The sequence below is a fragment of the Orbicella faveolata genome, unplaced genomic scaffold (assembly GCF_042242905.1).
Source record: "Orbicella faveolata isolate gen_17 unplaced genomic scaffold, um_ofav_v1 contig_26, whole genome shotgun sequence".
In the NCBI taxonomy this organism is placed as follows: Eukaryota; Metazoa; Cnidaria; class Anthozoa; order Scleractinia; family Merulinidae; genus Orbicella; species Orbicella faveolata.
Genome location: NW_028301554.1, coordinates 8,067,501 through 8,091,030, shown reverse-complemented (window position 1 = coordinate 8,091,030; position 23,530 = coordinate 8,067,501). Strand labels below are relative to the sequence as shown.

Here is a 23,530-nt window from a genome sequence, read left to right as displayed (position 1 = left end):
AAGACAACTAAGACGAAACAATCATTAATATTAAAAGACATAGAGTAACCAGATGGCATCTGTTTAAACTTACTTGAAAAAGCCTGTGTGCAAAATTGAAATATTATTGAGTCCATTTCCAACCACATGTATGTTAATATCATTCTCTTATAATTTCTCCTTCCATATTTTATATTGTCCCTGATATTTAAGCACAAATGGAGCACAAGTTATTTTCGTGGGCGTGACAGAATGCACCCTTAATTGCGCGTCTGAGTTTTGTGCAACTCGTTTTCCCATCGATTTTAAAGCTTTTCCCCTAGAATAAACAAGACCCAAAGACAGTTTTTCATCACAGTGAAGTATCCTGTGTAATTTCCACTTCTAAGGACGTTCGTCGATGACTATGACTCGACATTCGTAGTGTTTTCAGCCGTGTATCCGAGGTTCAACTGGAATTGTGTCTACATCTTCGTTCAGCATTTTTGATATTGGCCGCCAGTATCCTCTTAAAACAGAAAATAGCCATTGCCCGTCTAAACTCGGGAATTCTTAATCCATACACAACTGGATTGAGAAAAGAGTTCGAATAATTCAGAAGGGTTACTGCGTAATAAAAATTACCTGCAGGAATTGTGACCTCAAAAATAACTTCTAAAGCATCCATGATAATTAAGGGCAGCCACGAGAGAAGGGCGAGAACAGATACAAACAACAAGGTTTTTGTTAAACATCTGTATCGTGCTGCCCGGTTCTGTGCTTGGAAAGTAAGTTCTGCGTTCTGAAACTTTCTCCAAATACTGATGTTACAACCACAAATAACGAACGTTATTATCAAACCGAAAGACAGCCAAGCATAATTCTCATATTCCGGAGAAGTTAAGTGACCCAGTGTAATTTCAAATGCAGTTACAAGAATTGTAAGGGACCGTTCATTTTTTATGAGGGAGGGGTGGCTGATGGGATTTGGGAAGCACCATTTCAAAATCGCATGACCCCCCCTCAGCTTACCAATTTTTTCACATGCCCCCCCCCCCCTTATAGCGGTCATTTTTTGGGATGACCCCCCCCCCACAAAAAAAATTGAACAAACAATATTTAGATTTCAACTTTTTTAATATTTCTCTATTATCCCCCTGCTTCACGTTATTGTGCTCACTATGAAGACAATATTTACAATCCCTCTACTACAGAGAGCTGTTGTTTAAAAAACAAATCAAAAGAAAGGGAAGTCAATTTCGGATCTCCTAGTTATGGCTCGCCCTGAGCGTGTGGCATTTGGCCTCTCATTGGCATCTTTCTCATCTGAATTGATGAATGCAAGAATGACATCACTTGAGACATCTTCTCCCCCAGAGTCAATGGCATCACTGTCATACTCATCATTGTCACTTTCATCCGTTTCACTGCTGTCAGCACTTGCCCTGTTGTCATTTTGTGTCAATGTCCTTGCATTTCTCAGTGTTGGTTGGCCAGCTCTGAGAGGACTCTTCTGCTGCAAGTATGAATGTCTTACAATTGCCTTTACTTTCTCACTCTTGCTGCTTTTCAAATGCTGCTTCAGCCCGTGGTGGTTCAAGTACTTGTTTAGTTCTGGAACACGTAGCGTTTTAAGCTTGGTTAGATCTTCGAACAACTCAGTCCAAGGATAATCCTCATATGATTTATTTTTTGCGTCCCTACTTAACTTTGCCTTTTCTTCTGCTCTCTTTTTCCTTTTAAATTCCAGCACTTCAAGATGCTGAAGATAATCCACCACAAACTTTTGACAATAAACTTATCTGCAAATAGAGCAATGCTCTCTGGGTCAGATAAAACCAGCCTGCCACTTCCATGCTCTTTCTTCGCTTGGACCCTTGGCTGCCAGTCATCTGGATCACGCCCTTCTTTTGGGGTCTTCTGGTAGGAGAGGTAGTGGTATTCCGGTAGGCAGGAATGGTCTGGAACTGGTTTAGGGTATCTTTCTATGGGTGGTCCAGTCCATTCACAACAAAAAGAACAAAATTCTCCTACCTTTTCTTGACAGGACAACTTTAGAAACTCCCTGTAGTTCTCCCCCTCCTCGTAGTGTTCATTCATAAACTTCTCAATCTTACGGAAGTAACAGTGGCCTGGAACAGAGTCTTTCCTTGCTCCTGCATTCTGATACTGAACCAAGTACGAAGTGTTTTGAAAAAACTGGAAATCTGTTGATGTGTTGTGTGAAACACATTCTTGCATTTAATTTACAGATGTCTTTATTTGGAAGGTTTTTTCCTCTACTCTAGTGATAGGCATGTATAAATGTTGCCCTGTGCAGGTAAAACAGAAAGCTGTTGAAGTACAAGAAGATGAGCCGGTAAGTGTTAATTTCTTGTCAGTGTTCCTATTTTTATCTGGACATTAACAACGCATGTATGCTTCACTTTTATAATGAGAAACTTCTGTATTTTCCTATTGTAAAGATAGCACCTAAAACTGTTTGAACATTTTTAAAATAGTATGTGTCTTTTAATATATCGTTTGACTCAGGTCTACATTTCACTACACGAATACAACATTAAATGGTTACACGAACCATGATCATTCAATAATATCAGTTCAATATAATAAATAAAAAAATCGTCTTTCCTTTTCTGGTAGGTCACTAGTTCCTCCTCTGCTGATGATACAACCATACCTCAGGATCTGCGGAAAACAAGCCTTGGCTATATTGTTAATCCAAGCGGGAAAAGAGCGCATTACTACATGAGCATCATGAAAGAGGCTCATTCCAAAATGCGCAATAATGGCGAAATCGACGAGTCGTTTAAGAAAAGGTTTACAGCTGAACTATCCAGGCAGTTTGACATCTTACAAGCAAAAGAAGCAATCTTTCTAAGTGCGGATGGCTGTTCAGAAAGGGCGAGTGAGGTTTCCATGCCAGGGTACCGGTTGAAGCCCAGTGATGGAAGAAAACTGAACTTCTCCATCAAAGAGCACAGGGCAATGGTGGAAAAGTTGAATGTCAAATTGAAAGATGTAAAGGTACACGATTCCACACTCTTTCGGTCCAATGGAAGGGAATTATTTCACCAATGCTGCAAGAAGCAGAATCACCACCAACCTTGAGCAGGAAGTCAGAGATTATGTTTACACCTTCATGTACCCTGAAGAGTACACTCTGACGGAAAGCATTGCTGCTTCTTGTAGCATTGGTGAAAGAGACTCCCGTAGCAGCACAAGCGGCGACGAAGAACTCGACGACAGCGAAGATGAAGATGAGTGCCAGTGAAAGTTGCATTCGAAAATAACAGTGTTAAATACTTCTTTTCAGTAGCTACAAATGCTTTTTGTCGCCAAACGTTTTTTTAAAGCAGAAGGAAAGTTTGTAATAAATTTGTATCCTGCCTTCTATGTTTATTCTGTAGCAATTTTTTTTGATATTCATACATTATCCCATTTTAAAGTTTTACTAAAATATTTCACGTGACCCCCCCTTTTTCCCTTATATTTTTGGGATGGCCCCCCCTCGAAAGCCATTTTTTTTCGCATGGCCCCCCCTACCTTATAAAAAATGAACGGCCCCTAAGTATCCAAGATATCGAAATAATGGCGCAGTAGTTTTTCGTTGACGGTGATCGCTTACATCCGTGTGGCGACGCTATAGCGTAAAATCTCTCACCAGAAATCATCGCTGCGCAAATTAACGAAGCATGCATAAAAAACGTATCGACCAGATCATGGGCGTAATCCAAAGATGAAGACATGCGTGCCGTCCACAGTTGAAAATTGTACTCTCCGATGAAGAAGATGTAGCCAGGCATTGATAGTGTTCCTAGCATCAGGTTAGCAAACGCCGTATTGATGACAAGAAACAAACTTTTTCTACGAAGACTTTTGTTTGCAGCAAACAGTACAAATAGTGAGAAGGTTTCCAGCCACAACAAGCAAAGTCGTCAAAATGAACGCGCTACACCATGCAATGCCTTCTGCCTTGGAATGAACAATCATTTTGGAGCCAGGGGCGTTGTTTGAAGTAATATTAGCTCCCGATGTGATATTCATTTTTGTTTGACTCATGAAGCCTCGAAATCGCCAATGCGGGAACAAATGTCTCGTATTTCTGTAACGAGCCACGAGAAGCTGTTAAAGGCAAATGTGGTCTGCTTTATATGTTTCAAGTAAGTTATACTGAAAAAGCGCTATTGGCAGCTGGTCGACCTAAATGCACTTACTCACCTAAATTATAGTTAAGTTATTCGTGGAAATTGCTCCAAATTTCATTTATGGCGGATTTTTTGTCACGTCCGAGATGATTTATCTTTAGGCAAAAGCCATTTACTATTTTTTGAATGAAATTGGCATTGTTATTCAACATTTGACGCGTTCTATCGCGTGCGGCAGCCGCAGAGCCTCGTGTGATTGTTGTTTCGTTGATACAGCTTCACATTGCCTTTAAAACCATTTAAAACTCTTTACTTCTTATTGTAGTTTTAAAGTAAATCTTCCCTTCACCTGCTCTAAACTATTCGGAAACAATATTGTCGGATCTGCGACAAAATTATCTTCTCTTTCATCTTCTGAGGGAGGTGTTGGTGGTCATTTTGGTTTCTTACCACGTATTCTTAACACTTCAAAGGGTTTAAACGTTTTTAATTCTTTTAACGTCGTAGTTTACACGATGTAAAATGTCTTCGGGAAGGTTGTTTTACCGCCATTTTGGCTTTCCTTGACAAGTCGTTAATTAATATTTGTCTTTGTCAAAGCGCAACTAGCTGTACATTAAGGGCCCATTAACCGATTCATGCGCGCTCGCGCGCGTTGCTAAGGAGGTGAAATTTCATTTCCGGTCGCTTACGTCAGCCTGAGCACGGAAAATAAAAACAACCCAAAAACTTGCAAATTCGCACACATTTTAGATTTTTTTCTTTGTGTTTCGCAAAATGCAAAGTAAAAAAAAGTACAAGCAAAGACAAAATAAGAGAAAGACAGAAAAACAAGAGCAATAGAAAGAGAAAAACTAACTCCGTGTGGCTTTGTTTGATCTTACCGAAGTGCGCTGGTAGTGTAAATTGCGCGCGCGCTGATAGGGTAACTTCCAATAGATATCGGGCGCACTTCCGGTTTCTTTAAATGCTAAAGGAAACGCGGTTTTTCATTAAATCCAGCTTCTTTCGACGAATTTCGATTAAAGCCAACGTTGGCAACATAGCTATGCATTCCTTTTTCGAAATCATGTTTTTTTTTAGAAAATTACGAATTTTTCAATATTTTGAAATGCTCTCAAATTCTGACCTTTTAGAAATGAAACAAAATCGATGCATAGCGTAATGAGGATTTAAATTAAAGTATTAAATCAATGAAAAAAATCCCGAGAAAGTAATTTGCCTGGGAGCCTTTGCATTTTTTCTGTATTAGTCACATGACCATGGGCGTGGCCTGATGACGTCATCACTAGTGTTACTGATCATGAAAAAGTTGAAACACATGAAATAACTCTGAACTAACCAAAAATGATGAAGTTATATGAGACTAAATTTTCCTTAGCAACGGCTCGAAAAGATCGGTTAATGGGTCCTTAATTTAGGTAAATGTATTGACATTTGCTAAGAAAGCTTGGTGAAATTTTCGGATTCCTATGAAAGCTCTCCTTAAAACAGTTAAACGTTTAAATTCTACAGAAAGCTCAAAAGGTTTGAAGGAGCGCGGGAAAGATATCTATCGATAAATAATGTGGTAAAATTTCACGATCGCCAGAAGACAATTAAGAGGAGACAATCATTAATATTAAGAGACAAATAGTCGATAAATAATGCGGTAAAATTTCACGATCGCCAGAAGACAACTAAGACGAGACAATCATTAATATTAACAGACATAGAGTAACCAGATGGCATCTGTTTAAACTTACTTGAAAAAGCCTGTGTGCAAAATTGAAATATTATTGAGTCCATTTCCAACCACATGTATGTTAATATCATTCTCTTATAATTTCTCCTTCCATATTTTATATTGTCCCTGATATTTAAGCACAAATGGAGCACAAGTTATTTTCGTGGGCGTGACACAACGCACCCTTAATTACGCGTTTTGAGTTTTCTGCAACTCGTTTTCCCATCGAGTTTAAAGCTTTTCCCCTAGAATAAACAAGACCCAAAGACAGTTTTTCATCACAGTGAAGTATCCTGTGTAATTTCCACTTCTAAGGACGTTCGTCGATGACTATGACTCGGCATTCGTAGTGTTTTCAGCCGTGTATCCGAGGTTCAACTGGAATTGTGTCTACATCTTCGTTCAGCATTTTTGATATTGGCCGCCAGTTTCCTCTTAAAACAGAAAATAGCCATTGCCCGTCTAAACTCGGGAATTCTTAATCCATACACAACTGGATTGAGAAAAGAGTTCGAATAATTCAGAAGGGTTACTGCGTAATAAAAATTACCTGCAGGAGTTGTGACCTCAAAAATAACTTCTAAAACATCCATGATAATTAAGGGCAGCCACGAGAAACGCGAGAACAGATACAAACAACAAGGTTTTTGTTAAACGTCTGTTTCGTGCTGCCCGGTTCTGTGCTTGGAAAGTAAGTTCTGCGTTTTGAAACTTTCTCCAAATACTGATGTTACAACCACAAATAAGGAATGCTACTATCAAACCGAGAGACATCCAAGCATAATTCTCATATTCCGGAGAAGTTAAGTGACCCAGTGTTATTTCAAATGCAGTTACAAGAATTGTAAGTATCCAAGACGTCGAAATAATGGCGCAGTAGTTTTTCGTTGACGGTGATCGCTTATATCTGTGTGGCGACGCTATAGCGTAAAATCTCTCACCAGAAATCATCGCTGCGGAAATTAACGAAGCATGCATAAAAAACGTATCGACCAGATCATGGGCGTAATCCAAAGATGAAGACATGTGTCCCGTCCACAGTTGAAAATTGTACTCTCCGATGAAGAAGATGTAGCCAGGCATTGATAGTGTTCGTAGCATCAGGTTAGCAAACGCCATATTGTTGACAAGAAATAAACTTTTTCTACGAAGACTTTTGTTTGCAGCAAACAGTACAAATAGTGAGGTTTCCAGCCACAACAAGCAAAGTCGTCAAAATGAACGCGCTACACCATGCAATGCCTTTTGCCTTGGAATGAACATGTTTTTTGGAGCCAGGGGCGTTGTTTGAAGTAATATTAGCTCCCAATGTGATATTCATTTTTGTTTGACTCATCAAGCCTCGAAATCGCCAATGTGGTCTGCTTTATGTGTTTCAAGTAATTTATACTGAAAAAGCGCTATTGGCAGCTGGTCGACCTAAATGTACCTTCTCACCTAAATTATTGTTAAGTTATTCATGGCAATTGCTCCAAATTTCATTTATGGCGGATTTTTTGTCAATTCCGAGATGATTTTTGGGCAACAGCCATTTACTCTGTTTTGAATGAAATTGGCATTGTTATTCAACATTTGACGCGTTCTATCGCGTGCGGCAGCCGCAGAGCCTCGCGTGATTGTTGTTTCGTCGATACAGCTTCACATTGCCTTTAAAACCATTTAAAACTCCTTACTTCTTATTGTAGTTTTAAAGTAAATCTTCCCTTCACCTGCTCTAAACTATTCGGAAACAATGTCATTTCCTAATGCGTTTTTACTTGCAAAATATGATCGAAATTTATTATTTTCTGTTAGGGCAATTTTAGAAGGACTTAAAAACTTGCCATAAGCTGCAGTATACCCAATAAATTCTTGACTACGATCTAAAAACTTGTGAATAAAAATTGTCTCTCTTGTTAACGTTTACTTAAGTAGTCGTGGAAAAAAACTGACACGTGGGTTTGGTTTCAATAGTCGTATCGCAGTTAGTGATTACGTTTACGTGAGGTCTCGATAAATGTCCCAGATAGGGAGATTTGTGAAAAACATGATTGTCAGGTGCTATTCTCATCAATGGACTAAAGTTCAGTTTTTCTTTATCTGTATCAATGTGGTCTGTGAAATCCCTTGACACTCTCCCATACGCTTCAAGCTGCGACAGACTTCTCGACTCAGACTTGTCCGTTTTAAACTCCAGTAGACACACTCTAATAAATTGAAGTGAAAAAAAGAAAGGTTTTTCATTAATTGCAGCCATAATGTCTAGTACACATACTGTGAAACAAATGCTCTGGTGATTAATGATTAAAGAGAAAAGGCAGATAAAGAAGTTTTGAATGGAAGGCAAAGAAAAAGCACGCTCAAGTCTTCGTTAACGATTCCCTGCGGTCATATTATTTTACAATGTAAAATATATAAAACAAATAAAAAAATATACTCTATTTTTCTCAACCACTTCAGTTTCCTAAAAACTTAAAAGTATCAAAAATTACTTATTGACAGTTTTAAGGAGAATGAAATGCTAGAAATTAGACGTTATTTACAGAAGCAAAATATGCACTAAGAAATTGCCATTATTACTTTGTCGGGCATTGTGGCGCATTTTGCGGACTAAAATGGAGAATTTGGCGGGCTAAAAATTTTGGCCCGCTGATATAAACTAATGAAAAGTGTCAGTTTAGCAAATGTACAATTAATTTCAACACTTAGAGATAAGCTTTATGGAACTTTCCTTTCATGTCTTCTACAATTTTTGAAAACTCAAATGGCAAGACTTCGTAATTTCTAACCAGGTTCCCTTGATGTATTGTGTATTTTCATTGAGGGAAAATAAAAGCCATTCAACTTGTAAACGCTCGCGTGATTGTTCAGACGGTTTCGTTGTCATTTTTTTCAGTTTTTATCTTCTCAATGGCCTTTAAAGTGATAATAATAGTAACAGAGTTTGTGTTCTTGGGCATATATATGTTTTGGGCCCTTCTCAGAGTTAAAAAAAAAAAAATGAATCTGAGTCGGGCCCAAAATATATTTGTGCCCGCGAATATAAACTCTATTGCTTTATTAAAACAATATAAATAAAGCAAAAGTAGAATTTCTTGAGAAAATAACTGATCCCTTCACGAAAGATAAGCAATGACGAAAACGTCTGTCGTTTTGTTACGTATATAGAAACCTATAAGCGAGTAGACATTCGCATTTCATTTGTTCATGTATATTTACTAACATAACGTAACGTCCCGTCCCGTCACGTCACAGCACGTCACGTAACATAACGTAAGAAGTTATTAGCCTCCAAGCTCTTGCATATTCTTTTGTTATATGAGAATAAATTTAAATTTACTCGCTTATTGTTTTGTTACGTGTATATATCAACCTATAAGCGAGTAGACATTCGCATTTCGTTGGAGGGTCGTACAATAGGGGGGGGGGGGGGGGTGGGGTTTCTGGCTCTGGCACGGTTCACGAATGGGAAAAATAGCGAATCACAGATCACGGAAATGAAAATTTTATTTTCCCGAATCACGAAAATAACCAAGTAAGGTTTTCTTTTTAATAACCTGCTCTTAGGCTAGAAAGAGAGTTTAAAGAAAGCAAAATCCTAAAAGGCTATGTTAAGGCTTCATATTACAAACCCAAATCAAAATCACTCTCGATAGGAAGTACGATGATTATACAGAGATCACATTCGGATGTTTTCAGTCTTAATGATCTTTCGGAGCACTCGCGTCTCAAAATCACTTACAACAGAGTGGTGAAATCACGAATACCGGTTAATAATTCAAGTTCTTTATGGGTCACAAAAAACCTTCAAGTGGCGGATCACGAAGGCTAATTTCCTAAATTCACGTTTCACGAAAAATAAAATCAGCTAATCACGTATCACGAGAATACCCCTGTACGACCCTCTCGTTGCGTTCTGCATATTTTCGTGTATGTTACAAAACAAGTTACTAACCAACCAAGCTCTTGCTTATTATTTGGTTGGCAATTAATTCAGGCAACTGCATATTAAGCAAACAATTAACGCAAACAATTAACGTTAGTAAAGAAGACTTCATGTCATCATTGTCAAATAAATAAATTAAAAATAACGGCAAGGCATATTTATAGTACTTAGGATGTGAAAAAATAAATTAGCAAACGTTACACCAAAACATTCAGGTAAAAAGTTTCGCGCGAATGGAATCCGCTTGCGTGTTCAGTTTTGGTCTTTTGTTCTTAATAAACAGCATTGTTATGTATATCTACGTAATCATGTAATGGTAATAGGACTGAGTGGAGTCCAGTTCGGTCTGTAATCATACGAGTGATAACAAAATCGGACATCCGCGCAGCGGGAGTTTGATTTATTTATCACGAGTATGATTACAGACCGAATTGGACGACACAAAGTCTTATTTCCAATTAATCAAAAAAAAAAAAAAATTACAATTTCCGAGAAAAGAAGTATAGCTAAGTTATGGAAAAAAGGAAAAATTTGCATTTAAAGACTGACAAAGGAGGCGTAAATTACTGGTGATTGAAACCAAGGTTGCGATTGGTTGATTTAAACTACAACTTTGAATTTGATTGGCTTGTTGAACTGTCCGATAACAAACTGTCCGATAACAACTTGGCAAGTGAATTGCCGCTTTTCATGTGACGTCATCATTTTCCAAAATAAGAAATTACCAATCCTTCTGAAGTTTTAGTTTCACTAGATGTAAGACGCTTTAATAACTTGATGTTTTGCAGCGTTTAAGCTCGACAGGGTTCCTCATTTTGAAATAGGGCACGTTGGAATTTCCAAGTTTACGCGCTGTGTGACATTAAAATGGCGGCCCGATAAGGCTCTCGAATGGTCAAAAAGATGAGTTATTGCTCAAGTTTTTGCTAAATAAACAGTTGTTGCTCTAGAAAAAGTATTAATTTTAATGTGTCGGAGCTCTACAGTAATGACTTTTCGTTTCAATGGCAAAACTCAATGGCAGATGTTTCTGTTACTTTACGGCCGCCATGTTTGTGTCCCTCCGAGGGGCACAAACATGGCGACTCCATACAAAGCTCTATAAATTTCTGTGAAACACCTCTCCGAATAGCGGGAGATTGAAAAACTGCACAGACCTAAATCTTGGCGAGGTTGTTTATATATCAATCATCTTTCATATCCCAGCTTCTTGACTTAATTTATTGAATGGTTATGATTTTTATTTTTGATGGCGTGACACTGCAAACCAGCCATTAGTGGAAAATAGGAGTTTTTTAAACCAATCACAATCGAGAAAATTGTAATTGTTATGATTAAACGGGTTATAAACGACCAAACCAATTCTTATCGTATTGTTATGTTATTATTAAATTGAGGCATCTACGTACATACTCCTTTATCGTTTTGGTAAATACTTCTTCGTAAGGTTCGTCACATAACGGGTTATGTCCAATGTTTCAAGAACTAAGCTAGTACATGTATGTAATTGAATCAATGTAATTACCATGTAGCAAAACTATAAACGTTTGGTCATTTATACCACTTATATGTGAGTTTCTCCGGTGTCGCGTGAACGTGCGGGACCTGAATTGAAGGTACAAATTAGGCGCTACTCACAAATTTAGCAGTGAGCCAAGTGGAATGGTTTCTTCTCATCTTGTTGTTCTGAATATTCTTCAATTCAGTTTGATATTGAGACCACCTCTGCTGAAGTCTCAGCTGTCTGTTCTCTTGACTGAGAAGTCTTTATGAAAGAAAAAAAGGAAGAATATAGAAATTAAAAAACAGCGATTTACAATGAAATATGAACTTTGACATTGTGATGAAATTCCCTTAATGTTCTTTCCAAGCAGTCTACAGTACAGCTTAAAGGAGCTCAATCACGCTATTTTGAGTTATTTTGGTCACGTACATAATTATCATTAAACTGAAGGAAACCTGAAAATAGTAGTTAACTAAGATAGAAAAACACCAAAGAGATAATAACAAACCATAAAGGAACAAGGATGGTTAAGGAGGGAGAAGATTAACACAGATTACACAAGACGAACTTGAAAAATTTAGGCTAAACTTTTCAAGATGCACAAACCATGCCGTAGCTCCTTTGGAAATAATGCAAGCTCAAGATGTGGCCCAATATGCGCCGGAAGAACACTCAAGTCGGCGCAAGAAGTGAAAATGCTTTGTTTTGTGGTTATAGCGATTGTCAATCACACGCGACCTTCAGCGCAAAAACGTCTTGACAAAACCTAAGTTTTGGTGGATGTGGATCATCTCCGTCTCCTTGCCGACTGTATGCAAAATTTACCTGAAAAAAATTCTGAAACCCTGCAGCGGTCCACTCATAAGTATTATCATTTTACTTTCACTATGAACGGCTAGCTCACGAAATGCATTGGCATTGACATCAGTAATCCGCAAGAACTTTTCTAAACGCGGGACGTTGAAAATTTAACCGCAAGAAGTCCCGAATCTAACCGCAGACTGCACAAGGGCAAGAGGTCACCGAGTTCAACCCCAGAAAGTTTTCACCATTTTTTTTCTTTTTCGTTTTAATCTGATCTAACAGTCAGTGTACAAACTGAAAGACGCCTTCAGAGTAAGAAAATGCCACGATGATGTTTACATTTCGTTTGATCCAAAACGTTACGATAATAATTAACAATTAGATTATGAGCTCCAGATTTCTATGAGGTAATAGTTGATGAGGCCGAAAGCCAAGTAAACCATCACCTCGTAGAAATAGAGAGCGAATAATCTAATTATTTTGGTAGAATTCTACTAATAAGTGATAGTAATTGGACCGACTACAATTCAGAGAGTAATCGGGCGAGTAATTTTAAAATCGTACCAACGCTCAGTGCTAGGCCCATTTGACGAGCACAATATTAGTCCGTTAATTGTACGACACGAGGTCCAATTTCTAATTAATGGTACCCAACGATTAACCAACGATTTCCAGATCAAAAAGTCAAAAGGTAAGTAGCCACACGATTCGGAGTTCAGCGCACTAACCATCGGGGAACTTCTCGTCCCACCAAATTGTTTTTCTTAATTAACAGTAACAAGTTACTTTACCTGTCTTGTATGAGGGAATGCAGCTTGACATCAATGGTGTTGGTTGGTTTGTATGGTGAAGAATCAGCGGTTACCTCTTCTTTCCAGTAATTTTTAAGTGTTGGAAAGTGTTGCAGAGGATATGAAAATGGCACAGCCGTCTGAAAACAAACACCAATGCTATTCTCTACAGTTTACACACAAAACGAACGCTGATCTAACGTTACGGTGAAAAGTATAGATAGTGTATTTCATTTAACTCTAGAGCAAATAATATTTGCAACAAAGGGGTTGGCCTACACAGGGTCAAGTGCACAGTATGCCAAAGCTATGAGACTAAGAGTATTTCTCTTTCCCCCACCCATGCCCCGGCCGCAATTGGATGTTACTCCCAGCACTAAATCTTCTGGTGTTCATTGGGTAAGAGATATTCAAATGTTTTGTTCTGTTTTATTTCGCTCGCGCTCGCGCTCGTGTATCGCGTTTTGCGCTCTGCCACGTTAATCCGCTTGTTCTGCAGGCTATCTAAGAAATAAGGAAACATTCCTAGGAATTAAACATCAAATATATACATATATATATATGTTTAACTTGGTATCTCGAAACGGTGTTCAAGTACAAAGCCATTATGAATCAGGCCCCAGTTGTTCAGAGAATGCACAACACTATCTGGACCTGATAAATCACTATCTGGTGGATAGCGTGGTTTGATTTGCCAAACACCTATCCGCCGGATAGCGGTTTATCCGATGGATAGCGTTATTCACCCTTCGAACAACCGGTGCTTGATGTGTATCAAGTAGTAAAGTCTCAACAACGGTTCTCTTTGATCCTTTTACAAGATGTGACCAGACTTGTGATGGTGCACTTGCCCCGATGTCCAGGTCATCAGGATTTTCTTCATCAATCTGAGCCCCAATCAACATTAAGATCTTTCCATCAGCGTAGATGCATGGCGACTGAGATGAGAGCAGGAAAGGCACAGGCAGCCCAACATGGCAAATTGCTGTGCAACTGTTCACATCATACAGGGTTATTCTTCTACTCTTCGTCACGGCAACAATCTGAAAAAAAGAGAAACAAGTGGATAAATTTGGACAATGTCTGCTTTGGACTGCTTGGGCTGAGAATCAGCCGATACGTTGCTAGGAGTCCATCGCTTGCAACCCATTCCTCTTGGGACATTCACTTGCAACTGCTCTTTTCCCCAGAATAACCGGATGAGAAAATATTATTTGATCCTCCCACATGAATCAATCGATTCCGAAACGGTTTTAGTTATTGATAAACCAACGAGCACATTTCAGTGGTCACTGCAGTCTTCGGCACGATGGCTAACTTACGGATTCTACTGATACACAAACTCTCTCTAGATGCAAAAAGGTTATCCAGGCACCGGTAAGAGGTGTCAAAATGCGCAAGCAGTGAGATATAAAAGTCACTTTCTTCTCATTTTGTTGCTGTGTGTTTTTTGTCCATATTTACTATCAAAGAATTTCAGCGGGCTCGATCTTCAGTGAGACCTGGATGTAGCTTTCATAAGATCGATCGACTACATGTATCACAGACTTTCTCGTTCAAAACCTTTCGCCTTCCATGACTGTATAGCTTGGGCACAATTTTCACGCTTTACAACCAAAGATTAATAAGCACCTGAGGCGTATTAAAATCTCAAAAATAAGCTGTGGAAAATTCCTAAAATATCGGTCACATTGCCATTTCTTCACGCTAGATACTAGTATTCTGAGACACTTTGCTTTGTGCTCACTAAATGACCATGTATTATCAATGACAACTAGTAGAGGTAGTGTTTAGGGTTGTTTCTTACCACTTGTGGTGTTTGGCGCATTGTAATAACCTTAGTGATGACTTCAGTGTCAAGGGCTGATCTAAAAAACACGAGTTTAAATACAGGTAGTTTTTAACTTTATACAATTAACATAGTGACATCTCATTTCTTGAGGTAAGTTTGCTTTCTTAATACGACCCCGAAGCCCGTTTCTCGAAAGCCCCGGAAGCTTTACGGGCCCGCAAAGCCATTTTTAGTTAACCTATATCTAGAACCAGAAAGGTGTATACTCCTGAAACTTCTTGTATGAAGGGAACTTCTGGTCATATTAAGAATATGTAAATAAAACAGCTCTGTAATCATAAGGTTTGAGATTTTGCTACGACTTTCCGGATGCGAAAACTTTTCGGGACCTTCGAGAAACGGGCCCCTGGTTAGTACTTCTATGACACTTCATGTCGCGGTGCGCAAAACCTAATTTTGGCCAGCACATGTCTAGCAATTCAACGAAAGCTAGCGAGTGTTATTACATAATTTACAGGCTATTAATTTTTGAGTTTTATTCCCCTCTGTCACGCAGCGTTCATTTTCATGAAAACTGCTGAGCATAAGTCAGGTCAACATTGCATGATGGGAAAGCACGGGAGATGTGGTGCACAATTTTACAGATCTATTGCGCTGGTGTTGTCCAAAAAGTATTGATCCTTCATGAGACACTCGCCAAAAACACACTTCACTGGTAGCGTTAAAAGCTAATGGTTAAATACAGATGGGCAACGTTGTTGTTACAGATCATTTAAGCTCTTCTTCACTTCCTACTCAAGATCCCAGAAACAGAAAAACATTTTTAGCTAAAGTACGTCACTCCAAAAAACCGTATATTTTCTGTCAACGCTAATAAAAACCTCGCACTAAGTTTAACAACCCACCGAAGTTTCAGACTCTAAAGTACAGGTTTTCCTTATGAAATTCGCCTCCAAAGAAGTCCAAAATTCGACATCGTTGCCGCCATTTTGAACAGTACTCAGCAGCCAGGCCGCGTTTTCGTGATGTCTTTCCGTCCAAGAGATTTTGTCCAAATGCCTTCCTAAGAGCCTTTTAACTATCATTCTGGGTTGTGGCTGCTCTTGAGACGTAAAATTTTTATCTAAACATGTTCCAAACCCCCAAAATGATAGCAGTGAAGGTAGTGAAGTGGATAATCACTTGGAAAAATAAATTTTGATGGCCTTGTGAAGGATGCAAAATCAGTTGCAGGTTTTGCTCCTTTCCGCCAATTTCGAGTCGGACGGAATGATGTCAAATAAACACGGCCTGGCTGCCGAGTACAGTTCAAAATGGCGGCCGCCGAAGTTGCTACTGTCAAGACAAATTTCTTCAGGATCGGATAGCGGGCACTTCAGAGGCTGAAACTTCAGTAAGTAAAAAAGCTGAATGTTTACTTGCTATAGGTGAAGACAAAAAAAGTAAGTTTTTTCAATCCATCAATCAATCAATCAATATATTGAACGTGGTCGGTACGCTTAGCGAAAAAGCTAGTTTACAGGTACGCCACGAAAAAAAAAACAGAAAAAACGAAATTATAAATTAGAGCCTTATGAAGGTATATAAATTTAAATAAATTAAGATTAAGAACTAGCTAATATTAAAATATGAGTGAGTGGAGTAACCTCCTTTAATTGTTTCTTTCGCTCGCGAACAGAAAGATCTATTCAATATCAAATTGAAACTACCAAAATCAACCCTTTGAAGTTACCTGTCAACAAGAGGTTTTGCAGGAAGCGACTGAGCAACTCCACATTGCAGAAGACAAAATGTTCCGTCATCACAACTCACGATCAAGTTTGTCAGAGATGATGACACTGACGTTAATAATCCATTATCGTCTGTGTTGACAAGAACAACAGCACTGGACAAGAAGCAAAGGTCAAGTATTTGTCCTTTGTCGGTCACAGGGTAGACCCTCAGAAGAGTACCTACACGTAGAACAAAAACATAGTAGAAATCTATGATGTTTGCGTCAGAAACACCTTTGTTAACACAGAGCCAGATACTACAAACACTAGCAATTCATAACCTCTGAAATCTGCTGGGAGCATTGTGTAAGCCAAAACTATCTACCCCGGGATTCGGCAAGTGCGGCCTACCTAAAATAGTGACCTTAATTAATAAATTGAAGTGCGTATTTTCTGATGCGTATCCATAAATGAAGCACTGTTGCATCGAATACACGACTATTACAAGTACTTGGTTAATTCATGACTCACCTCTATAGACATCCCACACGACGACTGTTCCTGTTTTGAGGCCCATGGCCATGAATGAGCCACACTCACTAACTGCGCTAATGATTATCTGCTCCGAGTGAGGCCACACTATGTCTGGCTTATGCTCCAGATCTGAAGAAGACACAAAGAAAACCTATGCTGAACTGTAATTTTGCATTTCGACTTTCAAGCAATTCGTTCAGTTGCTGCGATCAACAAGGTCTAGTGACCACGACCAGTAAGCGCCTCTAGTGAAAATTTGTGCTATTACACACTGTCAGTATTGCTGCGCTCCAAACTTTATGACACAGGTGAGTAGAATGTTGTCAATTTTCTATCGTTTCCCATGCCTGCATAATCTGTAAAGCCAAAAGTATAATCATTGAATCCAGAATTTTTTATTACGGAACATTATATACAAATTGCAGTGAGCAGGTTTTAAATTGTTTACCCTTTTATAAATCATTGTCATAGAATTTTCATAGAATTTTCAAAATGCAAGTAGACCAACACGTACAAGTAAGTCATTTTTACTGCAGAGTATTTTACATCAGATAAAAGCATACAATGTCAGTTCATGTGTAGTGAATTAGAATTTACATCATTTTCCTTTTATATGTATAATTTATATACTTTCTTTAACTAGGGCCAACAGACACTGAGGTGCATTAGAAAAAGTTGACATTTTCGTTAAAAATAATGTTTTGATCAATTCCATACCTTTTGCAGTCTTGACACGTGAATAAATAAATAGCTGAGTTCCTCCAGACCACCATACTGACAAGGAGTTGACCCTACCTGAACAAAACAACAAATGTCTTAAATGCCCATAGAGTGCAAAGATAGCTAAAAAAATGCTACGTAGAACAACCTGAGCTGGCCTAATTTCACAGCAAAAATCTTGTAAGGATCATATAGCATCCTGAAGCTGGAGTGACCTATCAGGATACTATACGATCTTAAATAGAAGGGAGCTTACTAGGTTACTATAAGAACCCTGCCATGTCCTAGATGCCTTGTTATTTTGTCGGTGGCTGGTAGCACAGTACTACCACAAAACATAAAAGTTCTTTACCATCCTAGTCAAGATTCTCTAGGATCTTATTCAAAGATCTTAGATAGAATCGTACAGGATTCAGTAAAGATCCTTCACTTGAGTCCCCGTGAAGATCCTTCTTATGCATCCCTGCTAAGATCTTTTAAGAAAAACTTGCTAAGATCCTCAGGGATATGTAACAGGACTTGAACAATCTTGTAAGATCTAATAGTTTTGCAGAGTCTTTGCAAAGACTTTTAAGATCCCCAAATAAATTATCCTTTACAACCCTACAACTTTTATCAAAATTTAAACCCACAATCTGATTGGCTACACTTGGTAGTCTAACAGTGACTTGATGCCCGGCAGCAGAAGCTTGTCAAGTGTGATGATGGTTTTCCTGGAAAAGCTGATCTAAATAAAACCAATTTATTCCTTTCCTGACTTGGTTGATGGGTTATGCTACAACGAGACACTAACTTTGATAGTTTGTTCTAGGTTTTGCACCTCATCAACTGTCAGCCGATAGAAACCTTTCGTAAAAGCTCTTCATTTCACTGTTATGTTAGTAATTACCAGCTTGAAGGCAAGTCAGAGATGGAAGGGGCTTCAGAGTGGAAATAACATTCATGCACCAGGAGAAAAAAAAAACCAGTAGGGAGGCCAAGGTCTCTTGTAGTCTGAGTAGCAAGCAATCCCGTAAAAAGAGCTTTTGCGCATTCCAGGCTGTGCTTAAATTGGAGCAAGAGCAAAAATATGACGAAGCAGGGGGTGGTGTGGTGGGGCACCACCACCTCCTGCTTTGTCGAGTTTTTGCTCTCGCTCCAATTTACACGTGGCCAGAATGCGGGCCCTTCGTACGGGAACGCTTGCTATGCAGGCTGATTCTACTCACCAGGTGCAGACTCTAATCCTGATGGAACTAACCTCCCAGGTGTTAAGAAATGTATTTTAGGAAAGCTGTAATAGAAGTAGAATGCACAAATTAAATTTACAGTAACTACGGGTAAAATCTAAGCCTGCATGGAACTTCAAAGAATAAGGATAATGGAAGAATTATTAATAGTGGTACATTTATGTACGTAGCATTATGCCATGATGCCTTCAGTAGCAAGATTTCATGATATCATGTGAGGAGAATTCAAGGGTCTGAAGTGGCTAGTAACCTTGTCAGATCCTGGTCATTTTTATTCAGATACTGCAGTTCGTTCTTGTGAAGCTGACGGAATGTTTTATCGCAGCTGTCAAAAAACTGCGACATCAACACATGACTAGAACCACTGCCAATGACATTTCCCTCTGAATCAGTGGCTTTTAAAGCTGCAGAGCAGTTAGTGGCTGTACAAGGGACAACTGGAGCAGGGGATCGCACACGTAGTACTGCTGTAGGCTTAGTGAACGAGACTGCTGAGAGGCCAGGCTGGTCAGTCTGACAAGCCTAAGCAGAGCTTGGTCTTGAACATGGTGGAGACTAACAGAAAACATAGAATACATTAGCACTGATTGAAAGGCTTAGCTGGTTACAGCGTACAAGTAAGTTCTTATCAGGTTAGTGTGGACTGTCATGTCTGTCTTGAGGCTCAGGTGGTTTGCCAAGTGGGTGCTAAGTCAGGTTTAGACTAGTCTGTTCATCAACAAAGGATGCAGTTTTGAACAAAATTCTTACATTTACAGATAGATCTCCGAAAAATATTTTCATAGCACTTAAGCAGAGAATTTATGCTTAGTTGTTACTGCTCCATACTAGATCACCAAGCTACTTTTTGTATGATTTTTGTAACTAACAAACTTCCACATAATTTGCAGAATGTAACTTACAGTTCCAGTAGCTGGATCTTGCTCTTCAGAGGATTTTAGAAGCTGGTCTGGTGCAGCTGGAGAATCGTCTAGATCCTGAGAGTTGCAACAGTACAAATAAGTTGAGCGCAAAGTGAACTGATCAACCTGACACGAGCGTGGGACAAAGAAAAAAACCTCAGTCCCTGACAGGAATCAAACTCATGACTTCCGGGTGGGCGCTCTATCCACAAGGCAGACGCTCTATGGATAGAGCACCCGCCCAGTGTTTGGGAGATCATGGGTTCGATTCCTGTCAGGGACTCAGATTTTTTCTTTGTCCCACGCTCATGTCACGTTGATCAGTTCACTTTTCACATTTCATTACCGAGCTTAAAGTTCACTATCTTTATTTTCTTAAGTTAAGTGCACTTTTAGCAACACATGAAAAGGAATTTGTTTAAAAATGAGCTCACTGGTGCTGTTGATTGAACCATTGTAGATTTCCTAGAACGAGCTACCACAGTGGCCACTGTGGTTTCTACCTCCTTCACCCAAGCATCTTTAGGAACTTTGTAGATTTCCAACCAACTTTCCTTTATCGGTACTGCATTGCAAATGAATGAAATTATAAGTCAGAATAAAAATGATGTCTTTCTTTGTTCCACACACGTGACAGCAGCACTTGCATCTTTCTCATTGTCTGTCTTATAACCATGCCATAATGCGGTAAAATTTCACGATCGCCAGAAGGCAATTAAGACGAGACAATCATTAATATTAAGAGACATAGAGTAACCAGATGGCATCTGTTTCAACTCACTTGAAAAAGCCTGTGTTCAAAATTGAAATATTATTGAGTCCATTTTCAGCCACATGTATGTTAATATCAGTCTGTTATAAGTTCTCCCTCCATATTTTATATTGTCCCTGATATTTAAGAACAAATGGAGCAAAAGTTATTTTCGTGGGCGTGACACAACGCACCCTTAATTACGTCTTTTGAGTTAATACACAAGACGCAAAGGCAGTTTTTCATCACAGTGAAGTATCCTGTGCAGATTCTACTTCCAAGGACGTTCGTCGATGACTATGACTCGGCATTCGTAGTGCTTTACAGCCCTGTATCCGAGGTTAAACTGGAATTGTGTCTACATCTTCGTTCAGTATTTTTGATATTGACCGCCAGTTTCCTCTTAAAACAGCAAATAGCCAGCGCCCGTCTAAACTCGGGAATTCTTAATCCATACACAACTGGATTGAGAAAAGAGTTCGAATAATTCAGAAGGGTTACTGCGTAATAAAAATTACCTGCAGGAATTGTGACCTCAAAAATAACTTCTAAAGCATCCATGATAATTAAGGGCAGCCATGAGAGGAGCGCGAGAACAGATACAAATAACAAGGTTTTCGTTAAACGTCTGTTTCGCGTTGCCCGGTTCTGTGCTTGGAAAGTAAGTTCTGCGTTCTGAAACTTTCTCCAAATACTGATGTTAAAACCACAAATAAGGAACGTTATTATCAAACCAAAAGACATCCAAGCATAATTCTCATATTCCGGAGAAGTTAAGTGACCCAGTGTTATTTCAAATGCAGTTAGAAGAATTGTAAGTATCCAAGACATCGAAATAATAGCGCAGTAGTTTTTCGTTGACAGTGACCGCTTATATCTGTGTGGCGACGCTATAGCGTAAAATCTGTCACCTGATATCATCGCTGCGGAAATTAACGAAGCATGCACAAAAAGCGTATCGACCAGATCATGGGCGTAATCCAAAGATGAAGACATGCGTCCCGTCCACAGCTGAAAATTGTACTCTCCGATGAAGAAGATGTAGCCAGGCATTGATAGTGTTCCTAGCATCAGGTCAGCAAACGCCATATTGATGACAAGAAACAAACTTTTTCTACGAAGACTTTTGTTTGCAGCAAACAGTACAATAGTGAGAAGGTTTCCAGCCACAACAAGCAAAGTCGTCAAAATGAACGCGCTACACCATGCAATGCCATCTGCCTTGGAATGAACATTTTTTTCGGAGCCAGAGGCGTTTTTTGAAGTAATATTAGCTCCCGATGTGATATTCATTTTTGTTTGACTCACCAAGCCTCGAACTCGCCAATGTGGTCTGCTTTATATGTTTCAAGTAATTTATACTGAAAAAGCGCTATTGGCAGCTGGTCGACCTAAATGCACCTTCCCACCTAAATTTTAGTTGTTATCTATGGAAATTGCTCGAAATTTCATTTATGACGGATTTTTTGTCAAGTCCGAGATGATTTATTCTTGGGCAACAGCCATTTACTCTGTTTTGAATGAAATTGGCATTGTTATTCAACATTTGACGCGTTCTATCGCGTGTGGCAGCCGCAGAGCCTCGCGTGATTGTTTTTTCGTCGATACAGCTTCACATTGCCTTTAACACCATTTTAAACTCCTTACTTCTTATTGTAGTTTTAAAGTAAATCTTCCCTTCACCTGCTCTAAACTATCAAAAAGGCGGAAACAATGTCATTTCATAATGCGTTTTTATTTGCAAAATATGATCGAAATTTATTATTTTCTGTTGGCAATTTTAGAAGGACTTAAAAACTTGCCATAAGCTGCAGTATACCCAATACATTCTTGACTACGATCTAAAAACTGGTGAATAAATATTGTCTTCGTGGTTAACGTTTTACTTAAGTGGTCGTGGAAAAAAATTGACACGTGGGTTTGGTTTCAATAGTCGTGTCGCAGTTCGTGATTACGTTTACGTGATGTCTCGATAAATGTCTCAGATGGCGAGATTTGTCAGAAACATGATTGTCAGGTGGCATTCTAATCAATGGAGTAAAGCTCAGTTTTTCTTTATCTGTATCAATGTGGTCTGTGAAATCCCTTGACACTCTCCCATACGCTTCAAGCTGCGACAGACTTCTCGACTCAGACTTGTCCGTTTTAAACTCCAGTAGACACACTCTAATAAATTGAAGTGAAAAAAAGAAAGGTTTTTTCATTAATTGCAGCCATAATGTCTAGTACGCACACTGTGAAAGAAATGCTCTGGTGATTAACGATTAAAGAGAAAAGGCAGATAAAAAAGTTTTGAATGGAAGGCAAAGAACAAGCACGCTCAATCTTCGTTAACGATTCCCTGCGGCCATATTATTTTACAACGTAAAATATATAAAACAAATAAAAAATATACTCTATTTTTCTCAACCACTTCAGTTTCCTAAAAACTTAAAAGTATCAAAAATTACTTATAGAAAGTTTAAAGGAGAATGAAATGCTAGAAATTAGACGTTATTTACAGAAGCAAAATATGCTCTCAGAAATTGCCATTATTACTTTGTGGGGCATTGTGGCGCATTTTGCGGACTAAAATGGAGAATTTGGCGGGCTAAAAATTTTAGCCCGCTGAAATAAACCAATGAAAAGTGTCAGTCTAGCAAATGGACAATTAATTTCAACACTTGGAAATAAGCTTTATGGAACTTTCCTTTCATGTCTTCTACAATTTTTGAAAACTCAAATGGCAAGATTTTGTAATTTCTAACCAGGTTCGCTTGATGTATTGTGTATTTTCATTGAGGGAAAATAAAAGCCATTCAACTTGTAAACGCTCGCGTGATTGTTCAGACGGTTTCGTTGTCATTTTTTTCAGTTTTTATCTTCTCAATGCCCTTTAAAGTGATAATAATAGTAACAGAGTTTATGTTCTTGGACATAAATATGTTTGGGCCCTTCTCAGAGTTAAAAAAAAATAAAAAAATGAATGTGAGTCGAGCCCAAAATATATTTATGCCCGCGAATATAAACTCTATTGCTTTATTAAAACAATATA

At 38.7% G+C, this 23,530-nt stretch overlaps 1 protein-coding gene and 4 pseudogenes across 2 annotated transcripts in view; all 5 read right to left on the bottom strand.

Annotated features, from left to right (window-relative positions):
• Positions 1–129: 129 nt before the first annotated feature.
• On the bottom strand, positions 130–1,030 carry LOC149107987 (uncharacterized; annotated as a pseudogene).
• Positions 1,031–4,572: 3,542 nt separating this feature from the next.
• LOC149107986 (adenosine receptor A3-like) lies at positions 4,573–7,378 on the bottom strand (annotated as a pseudogene).
• A 204-nt stretch (positions 7,379–7,582) lies between these two features.
• On the bottom strand, positions 7,583–20,809 carry LOC110058949 (WD repeat-containing protein 93-like; annotated as a pseudogene). The gene is made up of 11 exons (XR_016208993.1): positions 20,180–20,809; positions 19,746–19,820; positions 19,094–19,398; positions 18,823–18,887; positions 17,612–17,689; positions 16,892–17,023; positions 16,381–16,600; positions 14,664–14,724; positions 12,857–13,899; positions 11,396–11,522; positions 7,583–8,018 (listed from the first exon to the last, which is right to left on the bottom strand). The product of XR_016208993.1 is annotated as a WD repeat-containing protein 93-like (transcript).
• Positions 20,810–20,872: 63 nt separating this feature from the next.
• Positions 20,873–22,097, bottom strand: LOC149107985 (octopamine receptor beta-2R-like; annotated as a pseudogene).
• A 115-nt stretch (positions 22,098–22,212) lies between these two features.
• LOC110058940 (WD repeat-containing protein 93-like) overlaps positions 22,213–23,530 on the bottom strand; it is a 39,213-nt gene continuing 37,895 nt past the window's right edge. Inside the window, exon 15 of the mRNA XM_089295529.1 lies at positions 22,213–22,662. Coding sequence (XP_089151655.1) covers positions 22,642–22,662 — 21 coding nt within the window. The 3' untranslated portion in view covers positions 22,213–22,641. The remainder of the gene's footprint in view (positions 22,663–23,530) is intronic.